At 38.9% G+C, this 14,650-nt stretch overlaps 1 protein-coding gene across 1 annotated transcript in view; it reads left to right on the top strand.

Annotated features, from left to right (window-relative positions):
• The window catches only part of atp9a (ATPase phospholipid transporting 9A), a 79,766-nt gene that overhangs the window by 47,012 nt on the left and 18,104 nt on the right, over positions 1-14,650 (top strand). The window contains exons 15-19 of the mRNA XM_088607474.1: positions 2,323-2,484; positions 4,780-4,872; positions 5,908-5,991; positions 10,484-10,654; positions 12,774-12,872. Of these exons, the coding sequence (XP_088463600.1) occupies positions 2,323-2,484; positions 4,780-4,872; positions 5,908-5,991; positions 10,484-10,654; positions 12,774-12,872 (609 nt within the window). The remainder of the gene's footprint in view (positions 1-2,322; positions 2,485-4,779; positions 4,873-5,907; positions 5,992-10,483; positions 10,655-12,773; positions 12,873-14,650) is intronic.

Below are 14,650 nucleotides of genomic sequence, written 5' to 3'. Positions count from 1 at the left end.
AGTATCACAGTAAATTTGTATGTTGTTTTGCATTCATTTCCAGATGCAGGTGGTAAGGAAGCTGTAGGATCAATTAAAAATAAATTTCTCCTGACCGAGGTTATAACTGAAGATGGTTTTCTTCCAGAGCATCTAATTACCATTCTGTTTGGGCACTTATCAGCATTATAAAGAACAAGTATAACAGTCAAGATAGTGTGACGATAACATGGGGTCTGCTTTTCTCTTTCCCTCTCTCTGTGCTTGAGAATGAAAATGTAGGACATCTTTTCAGCTACACAAAGGGAATGTAAACACTATTGCTATAGTGAACTGCTTTCTAAAAAGACACAGAATGGGTAATGATTTCCACTCTTGCAATCCTCAAAAACAGAGATGCATCCCTGTCAGGTTTCCCTCTACTTTCTTTCTGGCAAAGTGAGAGAAAATATCCAGTTTTATGACAGGAGAAAGAAACATTTGCTTACTCATGTCAGATTCTGTGTGACACTGCTATTGTTCCTGAGTGGAAATGAATTGCATCTTTACACCCTTAGAGTGAACCTCTGATTTTAACATTTGTATAATTTTTATCTTTTATTATTTTATTTCGATATGTAATGTTAAAAAAAAACAATTAAGTTAAGTTTCTGGCTTTGAACATAGCGACATAATTATATAGACATTTTAAGTATATGCTTGGTAAAGGTTTTATCATTTTATCCCCACCTGCAATTTTTCCTTTTTCCTTTTGTAGTAGTGTTAATGGCAACATGGTACTTTGCCAGTGTTGCAAAGAGAGATTGGGCACAACACTTGAAGGTTGTATTGATTGAAAGGCACTGACATGTGTGTCTGTGAACTCCTTCAGTCTGGTGCTTCATCCTTGTTCCAAAAAGACATTTTAGGTCAGCTGTTTCAGGAAAATCTCAGGCAGGAGGGATGTTGTCCAGTTCATTCCCAGGGTTTCTTTAGAGTGGCCTGGGACAAGCCTGGAAAATCTTTGGAATACAACAATTGCCAAATTCCTTAACTGGTCAAAAATACCTTAACTGGATTTTTTGCACTAACTCTCATGTAGCACCTTCAATAAACCATAGGTTCTGTATTCTGGTGTCTCCATGAAAAATATATTTGGAGTGTGTTTGTCCATTCCCCTTCATCCCTACTGTAGCCTGGATTATTTCATTTATTGTTGCATTTGCATTCATTTGTATTACCTTTAGCATGGTTCGCTTTTTATAGTTCAGTAGTTGCTGTCATTACAACTCATCAGCTAAAAAAAAAATAAGAACAAAAACATTGAAATGAGCAGCTGCAAGAGGCTGAGCTGACCGCCTGCAAAAGACACCTGTATCTGAAACTGGAACAGGCCAAGCAGTTGAACTCTTTGACTAGTCTCCTTGGTGTTAGAATCAAGCAAAGTCTTCTGTATTATGCTCTAAATAAGGCAGCATTTCTGACAGCATAATTGATGAGCACAGTTTCATGATCTGGTGAGTGCAATGCAGAAAGATAGAAACTGAAGTGATATGATATCATTGCAGCTTGTGTTGTCGGTAGCTTTAAAAGGTTTGTTTTTATTTTAAAAGGTTGGGGTCCCTCAAGTACTAAAACTGGCTCCAAGCCATAAAAGCCATCTGTCCACATTTTTCTGCTTTTCCAAAGTGGTGCCACTCATTAGAGCTGGTTTTATTTGGCCTATCCTGAATAAAAGATCCCTTCATGAAAGTGGCCTTCTCTTTACAAGAGTTACTCATTCTAAAGCTTCTTACTGATGCTTTTATTTTTGTGTACTCATATTAATCAGCGTTGCTAGGGTGCAGATTTTGAAAATGATGTTTTCCCTCCCCATGTCATGCTCCTCCACTTGGTATTTAAATTTAAATTGTTTACATTAAACAGAGCGGAGGAGAAACAGCAGTGATCGTCAGTCGCAAATTTCAAGCGCATCACTTTTACTGGGCTTGCTAAGAAGATCCAAGAAATTCAAATGAAATGCCCAAAGCTGGATTTATATTGCATTCACACGTTCCTTACATTTTTGTGCATTTTGGTTAAACCAAAAAAAACACGGGTAAAATGATTTAATCCTAAAATAAGTTCTTGCATTAAATGAGGCAATTTAGACTTTAAAGAAATTCAAGTTAGAGCACTCTTTGATTTAATTCAGCCTTCATGACTCAGGAATCACAGCAGGATACTACACTACAGGGCTTTTTGTAGTATTGGAAGGTCATTATAACCAATAAACCAACCCATCCCCATTCATGTTCAGTTGAATGCCCTTTACCGTATCCAGTAACCCAGCAATTAAGGTGATCCTTCCCTTCATCTTTCTAGGTGGCTCTGGTGCAGTGGACAGAGAGTGTGGGACTGACTCTGGTTGGCAGAGACCAATCCTCTATGCAGCTGAGGACTCCTAGTGGACAAATCCTGAATTTCACCATCCTGCAGATCTTCCCCTTCACCTATGAAAGCAAACGCATGGGCATTATTGTCAGGGTAAGGGCTGTCGAATCTTATAAAATAGGCCACCGAAATTCCCAATTGCTGTGCGTGACCAGCTGCTGACATGTTGTGCTGTAACCTGTTCCGAGCGTAGTACAATCTCCTGGTCTGTGTTTTTTTTTGCTTTATTCCATCCAAAAGACCCAAAAGATGTTGGGTTGGAAAGCAGCTGGGATGTAGAAAACTGAACTAAAGGATCCGAAAGCCGAGTGTTGAACTTGCTTGATGAATAAGAATTCCCTTCTTATGAGTAGTTATTTTTCTTTCCCAGTTTTTTCTGCATGGATTTATGTAGACTGAAGCTTTAAATCACAGACATAAATATTTTTGCATGAAACAGTGAGCCATTTGATCCTCAAAGTGTTTTTGAAATGGCCGTAAATTGTAAAAAGTACCAGATATTTTGTAACTGCCTCAAAGCATCCAAATTGTGGTCAAATGCAAAACATTTCTTCTCTTATGACATTAAAACTATTGCTTCTTGCATGGTTTGGTGACTGGCAATTTGGATCTAATAATAAAATAATATTTAATTGCATTTATGTAGTGCTTTTATCCCAAAGGATCCAAACTTCCTTTATAGATAGGAAGGGACCCAGTTCTTCAAGCAGTAAAGCTCCCACCTGAGTGATGTGTAGCAGCTCCAAAGCACAGCAGATCAGATGGAGAAGTGAGAAGGTCACACTATAGGGATTGTTTGATCCCTGGTGGAGGTCAACAGCCCTGCTCCTCTGAACAATGTGGTTGGACTTCATGGGATTGATTGTGTTACATGAACTGTGATGGCGTGGTAGGGACGGGCACTGTTCAGTATAAGGAGTGGCTGGAAAATGCAGATGGGACCTTCTGCAGCACAATGTCTTCGATCATCAAACTGGGTTTTTGTTGCTTTGGAAGCTTTGGTTTAGAGGATGGAGTGCCACCTACAGTTCCACCAATGACATTTGCACTGAACTTGTTTTCCTTGGAGGTCTCCAATCCCAGTGCTGACTAGGCCAGCCTTTTTATAATCCAAAGTCATACAAGATCAGTCTCTAAGATTGGTGTACAGCCTCTGCACATAACTGTGTGCTACACATATTTGCTAAATATAGCAGTATGTTAATACATATTAACTGGAATCATATAATTAGACATCATTTTACTCATTTCATTTTACTGTTGATAGTCCTACAATGGGTCTTATGAAACGGGAATTCAAAATTAATTTTAAAACGGACAGTCATTGTTATAAATGCATCCATCAGAGATCATTAAGTGATTAAAGACAGAATAAAGCAAGCAAAAGAGCCTGCACTCAAGTTATGCTGAGGAATAACGCTGTTTAAAATACGCTTAGTGTTCTTGATTTGGCTAGTGAAATGAATGCTCTTCAGCACAGGCCAAAACACATCCAGTTAAAAAAAAAAAATCAGTCTTTCAGAGACTGCTTGGATTACGACTTGAATTAAGACCAGACACCTCTGCTGTTTTATTTCTTCCACCTTATCCTTGCTACTGAGACTCGATAGGACTGAAAAGCCTCATGTTTCAGCTTTATGAAAGGAAATTGCAAGCAAGTGGCTGAATACCTAATTAAATTGCTCTGCTAGTTAATCAGACAGTTTTAGGGTTATCTGAGAAAGAACTAACCCAGCTTTGAACTCTGACAGAGGAAATGACTAATCCGAATACTCAAATGACAAAGTATTATCCTTGGCTTCTAAAAGCCCTGCCTGCCAGCTCAATATCAGGAAGCCGGAGTTTTCGCCTGGCTTCCCAGAGCACATACTTTTTCAAACACCTTCTAAAGACCCGTTTCCATTCCAAAAAAGTTTTCCTTTCTCTGTCTATACAAGCAAACAAAATAGCAAGTGTGTGGTCCCTACCAGCAGAATGAAACAGAAGTTTTTTTAAAAGCATACAAGCCAAAAGGAGTGGGATATCACAAGATTTGCCTAGTAAAGATGACAGTTGAAAGTACTTTTCAGTGTTTCGTCAAGAAAGCAAAAGTCTCCTGGGGGGAAAAAAAAGAAAATTTGATAGAATTTTAAAAATATATATTTCAATAATCAAATTCACCTTGTGAATGAGAAAATTGGGGCCCGGCAGGTTTTGACAAGTTCAAACCTTTTAAAGGTTTAGAAACTTTAAAAAAGCCGTTTTTGGTGTTTAAGTAAACTCGGTGACACTGTACTGTTTTCCAACACCTGTGTTTTTCTAAATGCACTTTGCTTCAGTGCTCTGTCTCCTTTGTACTCCTAGCTTGGCTCCCTTTTTTTATTGACTGTTGGTTTTGTGTGTTTTCAGGATGAGTCAACAGGAGAGATTACTTTTTACATGAAGGGAGCCGACGTTGTGATGGCGGGCATCGTCCAGTACAACGATTGGTTGGAAGAAGAGGTGCTGTAGACGTACATCAACAATTACAGCAGACGTTTATAAGTCTTCCTATTGTGACTAAGATCCCCACAGCCTTCCATAATAACACTGCAGCAGAGTGAAAAGGTTGTGCCCTCAAGTGCAGCCTACTCGGAGCTTGGCTTCCATTATAGTAAACAGCCCACACAACCACAGCCAGCACTGTGTGAACGGAGAAGGAGGCAGGAAACACCTTCATCTAGATATAGATGGGTGGACGTTTTGGAAAAGGCTTTACTGAATGTTGCTTTGAGGTTTTACAGCGCTTATGAATCAGTTTATCAATGATGATCACGTTGGGCGTTGGTTATTATCCAGCAAATCCCTCCTCTGACAGCTTTGTTGCAGAATGTTAATTCCCGTAGAGCATCGGGTTCATTCGTTTTGTTTGTACGTTAAAGCCGAGCAGGGAAACTGCTCAGCTGATGACATAAATGTTGGCTCCCACAATTCGTTATTTACCTCTTTATTATGTATGGTATATTTTGTTTGTGACTGTTCATTAACCTACAGTAAGTGAAATACAGTATAACTGCTTATTAAGTGGTAGTTAAGATTTATAGTGAATTAACTTGCATCAACTTGTGAATACTTAGCTTTATAATTCTGTTGAAGTGCTATGTGAGCTTAGATCGTACATTATTATATGAAAATAATGCTTAAGTTGCTAAATCAGTAGATAACATCGGAGATGGAGGACAACTGTACACAGTTTGCAAATGTATATGAGCAATCCATGTATATGAAAACTCTGATGGATGGTTATCACAATTATAGAAAAAGTAGGGTTTTTTAAAAGAATACGCAAAATTGTTACATATTTATACACTCAGAAAGTCGAAACACAGTAGATGGATATGAAATGTGATTCCTAGCATGATAACTTTTAAGCCTTTCCCTTATAAGGCTGGCTAGATCTCTGCAAGAACTAGACCACATCAGATTGGTAGTTGCAGGTTACATGTGCACAGCCGTTTATAATAAATAATGAATTTATAATATCCAATATTTTTTCAGTGTGGGAATATGGCCAGAGAAGGACTGAGAGTGCTGGTGGTCTCTAAGAAGTCTTTAACAGAGGAGCAGTATCAAGATTTTGAGGTGAGGCCACATCTTAAGTCTGTACCTATTCACAGATGAATTTTGTTCTATACTGTATGTACTATGGTTACATCGTCAAGAATTATTGTCCTCAAGGATGGACAAATAGTGAAAGTAAAATTTCTAGAGTGGGGTCAGCAAGAGAGAAATACGAAACATTATCACTTTACTTAACCGCTCATCCACATCAAGCTAATAGGAGCCTATCCCCGGAAGCATTGGGCACAAGGCGGGATACACTCTGGATGGGATGCTAGTCCATCGCAGGTCACAGACAGACACAAACGTACACACGTGCACACGGGGGCCAGTTTTCCCAGAAGAAAGTTAAATCTACCATGATGTCATTGATGTAGGAGGAAACCCACGCAAACAGAAGGAGAACAGACACGCCTCTATCTCCCGTAGTAATTGAACACAGTGCCCCAGTGTTGCGAGGCAGCAAACCTAACCACTGCGCCACTGTGGTGCCCTATAAACAAACTACACTAGCATCATCATAAATAATGGCAGGGATAGCCCCTGAGAGATCATTTTAATTCTCTTTGGAAAAAGAAATAGTTACCTCCGGAATAAGAGTTAGTAAATTGCCTGCCTTTTGCGTATTGGCCCTTTCACATGGGTGGGGGCCTCTGTGTGTGGGACAATGTCAGTGCTCCTCTGAAAAAGATTATTATTCAGTTTAATCCCTGCAGGGGCTGGAGCGGCCCTACAGTGTGCAGTGTTAATTAAACATTCCTGGATTCAACAGCATGCAAATGTTTTTAAATCTGTTGTTGTTGTTTTTTGCTGTGTGTGGAATTGTCAGAAAGCAGTTGTGATGAGTCATGGCTTCTAAGTGGGATGGCCCCACCTCAAAAACATGTTTCATTCAGCAAGGTCCCACATCCTACTTTATAGGATTCCAAAACAATCAAGCGTTTTTGCTAACCTTAAATGGTAATGCAAACGACTGCCTTTTCAACATCAACACAAAGACCCGCAAAGTGTCCCGCACTAATAAATGCCAGAAATGCATGATGCTTTTTTCCTCTTATTTCTCTGTGCCATTCATCGGAGCTTCAGACCATTTTAGAACCGATAATGGAAATTCTCGGAGAAAGGTTGACCCCTTTGTGAAATTTCAGATTGATACAAGCATGTAGAAAATACAACGTGTTCATGCAGATCGCTATTAATGTGTATGTGCAGCTAACAGCAGCTTCACAGTGAGAAATTGCTGTACTCTTTACCTGTGAATAAAACTTGGGGACTTTTTCAGTGTCGCAGCACAGCCACTGATGGTAAAAGAAACTGAATATATGATTTATATATTATCTGTATACCTATTACTATTAAGTTGATACTATTAAGTCTCAACTTTTTAAAGGTTGGTCTATGGTCTAGCAGAATAGGTTGCCTTAGGTTTTTAATGAATTTGCTGTTCCCAAATTTCCTGCGTTTGCCATCTTGCAATATGAGACAGTGTTGGAAATACACATATTCTTATTAGTAAATCTTAGTAGTTTAATGTTATTAACCATTAGTTGATTAAATAAGAAGTTACAAGCACACAGTGGACATTCTGCCTGTCTGGGTCTTATTGATCTTAGCAGTAAACAAAGTCCAGAAACTTTTTTTTGCTGGAAGGACACTGAAAGCTTGATATTTGTGCTTCTCACATCCTTACCACTGTGTACTGAATAAGTCGATCTTCAACATACACATAACTATTTTTTGTATTCAGAGTTGTGATTAAAATAATGATGTCTATTGACGTTGCCCCTGCCATGACTCTGTTTTACAAAACAATCATGCTGCTTAAGATTTTTCAAAGGGAGGCTTCACAAAGCATCTCGATGTGGTCCTCGGATCAATAAGCCGCTACCACATGAATGTGCAAGATGGGCCAAATTCCGTTCAGAATTCTTCAATCGGTTTTCTTTGGATTAAGAACGTAGAATAAGATGACATTCAGCCCATCAAACCTTTGTGGTTTGCAGGAAGCTAATCAACACAAGGATCTGATTGATCTTATTCCAGACACCCATAACCCTTTGTAGAAAAATGTACCTTAAATCTGAAGACCTGAAAGCTGCTTTGTTTAATTTCCCACTTATGTTCTCTGTTCCTCCTTTCACTGTTGCACCTGAATGAGTCCTCTCTCTTACCTTTGTCAGTAGATATAAGAACTTTAAATCCTTGTCTTCTTTCAGGTGCAAATGATTTTTGGTCTTTTACCTATATGAAATGTCATTGTCAGGATCATTCTGGGTCCTTTCCAAAGCAGCAGTGTCTTGTTTAATAGCTAAAACTGACTGCGCTTTACTGAATGGGGTTATAATGGTTAAAATAATGGATTAAACAGGTTATGCTTTACCTTAAAACCCTGCTAAAGTGTGTAATCTATGTGTCACAATTTATGCACTTTAAAAGATAAGATAATAAATAAGATAAGATCACTTTATTAGCCATATACAATTTTGTCTTTTTGCATACCCCAGCTTGTTCTCCATGAGACACAGACACACAGACTGGGAGACAAGCCTGGGGTCAGGGTGCAGGGTGAGCCATTATAAAGTGCCCCTGGAGCAGCTGGGGTTAAGGGCCTTGCTCAGGGGCCCAACAGAGTAGGATTCCTCTGCCGGCTGCGGGATTTGAACCGGCAACCTTCATGCCACAGGCACAGATCCTTAGCCACAGTGCCACGGCTCCGCCCTAGGGGTGTACACTTCAGCATGCTTTGAACCCCAGTTACTAAGATGAAACAGTACTGTAGATCTGGCTATTGAACTAATGCTTGTTGCAGTGCTTCATCATTTTCTTTATATTCCCTTATATTAAATCAGGTTCATTTCATATGCCTTTAATATTCAACATTTTAAAAAGATGAACAGGGATGCGTTTTAGCATGTGCCTATTCATCCACACCACTTATCTTCACTGGAAAGAATACAATTAAAATAATATCTGTATAAATGCAGAGAGTATTGTTAAAATTGAAATTATCAGCACTAGCTACAGTACAGAACATGGTCAAGAGGGATTTATACAGTATGTACTGTATTTCTCCACAGAAATATTTTTTACTTAAACCAGTATCGTGCTCAATTTAACACCGTATATTCCTTTAGCGTAGTCCTTCGGAAACGTTCGAGGTGCATTTTACTCAAAGAATCATCAGTTGGCAGTTGCAGTCATCTGTCTCACTGAAGACATTTTCAAACACGCTTGCAGAAACCTTAATGCTTGGTTACAATGCCAACTACAACTTCCCAGGCTGTGACCAAGCCAATGATAAGCAACAAAATGGGGATCTGCCTACACTTTAAATTCAATAAAGCTTTCTCATCTAGAATAAAGACATAGGAGGTACATCCATAAATGGTATACAATTAAGTATGGTGACACTGACTACTTTATTTGTGCATCTGAGCACATTTTTAAACCTACATTAGTTGGTTGACGACACTGATGATTCAATATAAACACCTTGGTCCTTTCCATAGATAGCCTGTTCTAGCTAAAATGCCACCCATTTAATATTTATTGTATTTATATTCCCTGACTGAAAGAACTCCTGTGTTAACGCCTGTTGTTTGCATCTGTACCATAACAGATATCTGTCTCAGCTGCTTGCCATATCAAGTGGTGTGGTTGTGTACTTAAATGCAAAATTATTTTAAGATCTCCATGTAGCCAGTGGTTCTGTTTACAGCCATTAAAATTAAACTCAAGGCTGGGTGTCCTTTTTGTGTCCTGGACAATTGATATACTGTATTATTGTGTCAATGTGTGGGTGGATATGAGTCACCCAGTGAGTCAGAGAATGCTTTCCTCAGTGACTCACTCAAATTGTTTTGGTTTAATCTCACTTTTTTATATTTGGTTGATTCATCAATGTAGGTTTCAAGTTTTTTTTTATGAAGTACTTTCACTGTGATCTTTTGCAAAACTTAAGCTGTAAAGCAAAGAAACAGCTACAGAAAACTAAAATCGTTGCATATCATACTTGTATAACAGTTTTGCAATGCATATAATTCTAACTTCTGATTGTTTTTCTGTCTCATGCCATGCATTTAAAATGACTAAAATTCTGCGTAAGACAGTATTGAGTCCTACAAATTTCTCACTAGGATTATCTTTCCTCTGTAGATTTTTAGGTGTGTGTGTAATCTAAAAAGTATTTTCTAGATGGCTGACATCTCAATTTATTTTTACTTCTGAAAACTGTATTTTTGTGCCTCTCAGTTTACGATAGGTTCTTGTTATGACTTATATATCAGTAGTTTAAGGTTTCTACTGATCTATACACTTTTGAAATCTTTTAACATTATCGTCACTTAATTATCAATAAATCTATTTTAATTGCTTAAAAATAGGAACTCCTTAGTAAGGCAGAGCCAGCATGAAGCCTTATAGCTTGATGTCAGTGAAGCCAGGATGAGGTGAAGTGGACTGTAATCTTGTTAAAACCCTAAAGGATGAAACTTTTCTAAAATGATTTTTACAGGCCCGGTATGTGCAGGCCAAGCTGAGCGTTCACGACCGTTCCCTTAAGGTTGCCACGGTGATTGAGAGTCTGGAAATGGAGATGGAACTTCTGTGTCTGACTGGAGTGGAGGACCAGCTTCAGGCCGATGTGAGGCCTACTCTGGAAATGCTTCGCAATGCAGGGATTAAGGTGCGAAACTTCGGTTTGCTTATTTTTTTTGGCCTGTCCGCAGTACTAGTGAACATCTGTTGCATACAGATTTACCTGTTTACTTTCATCCAATATCAAAGGGTTGATTACCCCTCGCATGGATTGTGCCAATCTGCAATCCATCCCAAAAGCATAAGACAAAAGACACTTAAGACCTACTTTGGAGGGACAGCCAATGCATAGCGGGGTGTGTGAGTACTTGCACACACATGCGTGCATGCAGAGACAATCTACCTATTAACCTATGGAAGTACATGCAAACTCCATACATACAGTCACCCACTGTATAATTAAATCCAGGATGTCAGACAGACAGAGGCAGCAATCCTGACATCATTGTGCCAACCTATTTACTTGATTCTCACAAATGTGTAACCTTGTGCATCTTTGTTTTCAATTTAGAGGGTGAACATATGGCTTTAGAATTCTCAGGATACTTTTCAATAGGACAGGTTTGGATGTTCTTGATTGAACTGATGACATTATTGCAGAAACACAATTTATGGCAATAATTAGTCCTTTGCCAAGGTACAATGCTTCATTTCAGTGTCATGGAAATAATAATAATAATAATAATAAATAATGGACATCTTTAGCAAAAATAGCCTTTATTAGCCCATATCCATTTATATTTTGTATTCATTATTGGAACTCTTAAACACACCTTTCAAAATGTGGTGCACTTTCCAACAGATGTTTATCCAAGACAGCCTTTAAAGCAATATTGTAATTCCACAATGATAACAAAATATTTGAGCTTAAATTATGATTTATAAGATGTCATATTCTCAGAATTGTACCTTTATACAGTATATTATAATAAAGAGCTTTATAATTGTGGAACCAGTTACAGCCAGAAACTTTTTTAGAAGGATATGTAGTAACTGCCTGTGAATTAAAAACTGAACCAGATGTTAAGCAAGAAAAGGAAACAATGTAGCCCTTATCATTTTTTACTGAAAAGAAACATTTGCTTGTATATTTCCTAGTAATTTAAGATATTTCTAACATGTTTACTCACCTATTAAAGCTGTGCATAGATTGCTAGTTTGTTGAAAGATAGACAAGATAAGAAGTTACTCACTGTAGACTAATTGATTGCACTAAGATAGGCAGATGACTGAATGTATTATTACCGTTAATTTATTGTTTGCTAAGCAGACACCCTTATCTAGGTTTAGGCTTAAGTTGAAGTGAGATTATTATTGGTCAGAAAAAAATAATATATGTGATATAAGAAACATACAAGTGGATCGGGGCAGCGTCAGCTGTACTGCGGGCACTGTACCGGTCTGTGATGGTGAAACGGGAGCTGAGTTTGAAGACTCAGTTACCGGTTGATCTACGTCCCTGTCCTCACCTATGGTCACAAGCTGTTGATAGTGACCGAAAGAACGAGATCGTGGATACAAGTGGCAGAATTGAGGTGTCTCCGCAGGGCAGCTGGGCAGACTCTCCGTGACAGGGCGAGGAGCTCGGCACTCTGGGAGAGCCTCAGAGCAGGGCCACCGCTCCTCCGGAGCGAGAGGAGACGGTTGAGGTGGTTTGGGCATTTTATAAGGATGCCCCCCTGGTTGGCTTCCGCTGGAGGTGTTCCCACCGAGCGGAGACCCCGTGGCAAACCCGTTTATATCTCTCGACTGGCTTGGGAGCGCCTGGGGACCCCCCAGAAGGAGCTGGAATCTGTTGCCGGGGGCAGGAAAGTCTGGGCTGATCTACTCGGCCTGCTACAACCGCGACCCTCACCAGGAATAGTGGAGTGATGATGGATGGATAATGAAAAAAATTAATTCACACTTGTTGTTTCTTTAAATTCTTTTAAGTGTTTTTAACCCTGTACAAAGTGACCTGTCTACCATGGGTTAAACATTTCTGTAGCAAAACAGAAGACAGATTGAGTAAATAAATGTTTTCAGCGTTCAGAAAATCAAGACTGAAACTTCTTTAAGTTTTGGTAATGACTGCATCATTGATTGTTTGAAAATTTAGAAATTGCAGCACCAAAGAGGTTCACTCAGCAAGAGGAGAAACAATAACTTTGAATATCAGAATCCATTTTTGATGTTCAAAAACTCTCACATCTTAATTTTCTGTATAGGTATGGATGCTCACTGGGGACAAACTAGAAACTGCAACCTGCACAGCAAAGAATGCACACCTTGTGACCAGGACCCAAGACATTCACACCTTCAGACCTGTAAGTTTGAAATGTTTCATGTCAGATCTTCTTGACCAACATACAAGGAAAGGTACAGAGTACAAGCAGAAAACAGCAGACTTGGTCACAAGTGCATTCTGCTGCTTGGTTTTGTGTTGGAGGTGATGCACATGGATCTATCAGTTATTTCATGGTTCTGCATGTGAGCTGGGCAACGATGCACAGTTCAAAAACAAAATAAAATAGAGCCTCTAGGAAGGCACGCTACTCCAAATATCTCTCCCGTGTTACATTAACTGCACAAATGCACCATGTTGAGTTTCCATTTTTCAGAGTCCAGGTTGTTCAGTATAGATTCCCTTGACACACACACAAATTGAGTTACATCCATGATGAAGTGCAACTAAAAGCATGCTAATGCTTACAACAACAACAAAAAACTGAAAAACCTATACATTTCGATATTATAAATACATGTGACAAAATGAGTTACAAGCATTTCTCAAAACATAATGTTCGCATTTCTACATAGTAGCTTGATTTTATTAACCCTCTTCTGGTTAAAACTTGGTAGTAGTCCCTGTCCTGTAGCCTTTAAAAAGGTCATTGCACTTCTCATGAGGTACATCAGTTAACTCCCTTGATGTGTAACCTCTTCAGCCTAGCTGATTTATGCAATCTGCATTCTAGTAAAGACTGTGTTGACCAATCAAGAGCACTGTTCCTGATGCTCCTGTAATCATGGGGTCATTTTGTTTGATGCAGGCTTTGTGATGTTATCTTATTGTCTAAACTTGAGTTTTTTTGACAGAAGGCACAAGTTTTTGTTAAAAAAGGCTAAAAGGCTAAAATATTCTATTTGGCTCAAACATTCTGGTTGGGAATTGTCTACTGCTCGCATCTAAAGAGAACACCAGACCAAGAGTTCGCAAAACAAGCCTACAGCTAAAGAGATCCATTTCTCTTCTTCACAGAAGAAGTCATATTCATTGTCATTGAGTTTCGCCTTAGTGTTCTAATCACCCTGCTGGTAGGACTGTCCAAGTCTTTAGTCTTTTGTTTCATCTGAGCACATCATGTGTTCCCTTTTGACTTGGGAGAGAAGTAGTTGCTATGGAGCACGTTGATTTCTTTTTCTGTGATGCCATAGAGCTCTGCCACAGATCCCAGATTCATAAGGTCAACCTCAAATGTTAGTCTTGGGGACTTTGTATCCGGATGATGTCAAAAAAGCTTTCCAGTTGTAGCCCTAGGGTGTGAGCCATCCTCCCAAACCACTTTCATGTTTGTGCATTTGGGTTAAGTTGTGTACGTCCTCTACTTGGAGATGAATTTGGGAGTTAGCAATACACCACATTAGTTTTGACCTTAATAATGATGGGCTCCGCAGTCACAACTGGGTTGCCTCAGGTTTTTTTTTTTTTTTTACAGTGCTCACTATAGTTGTTGAGGCAGATAATTTGTCTTTGGACAGTTCTCCAACTTGCCCCAAAATAAGGTACTGGGTGTTTTGCTTCTGGGTTCAACCTCCTCTAATGCTCAGTGGCCATGATTGACTTCAAGAAACTTCAAGAAGCTTTGTGGAACTACCAGATGAGTAAAACCTATTGGATAATTAAATCCACAGCATTAGTTTTCAACATATGTTAATAGTAGATGGACATTGTGCATTTAGAATTATATGCCATTTTAAAGTTATCCTATTAATACCATGATCTTCTCTGGGACAAGACGATCGAAAATGGATACTGTTAATATATTCAATACTCATGTTTCACAGTTTTAATTAATAAATGTTGCAAAGTCATGATGTATGG

Source organism: Lepisosteus platostomus, chromosome 15, assembly GCF_059453375.1.
Source record: "Lepisosteus platostomus isolate fLepPlt1 chromosome 15, fLepPlt1.hap1, whole genome shotgun sequence".
Taxonomy (NCBI): Eukaryota; Metazoa; Chordata; class Actinopteri; order Semionotiformes; family Lepisosteidae; genus Lepisosteus; species Lepisosteus platostomus.
Note: the sequence above shows the minus strand (reverse complement) of the source record. Positions and strands in the feature narration are given on the sequence as shown.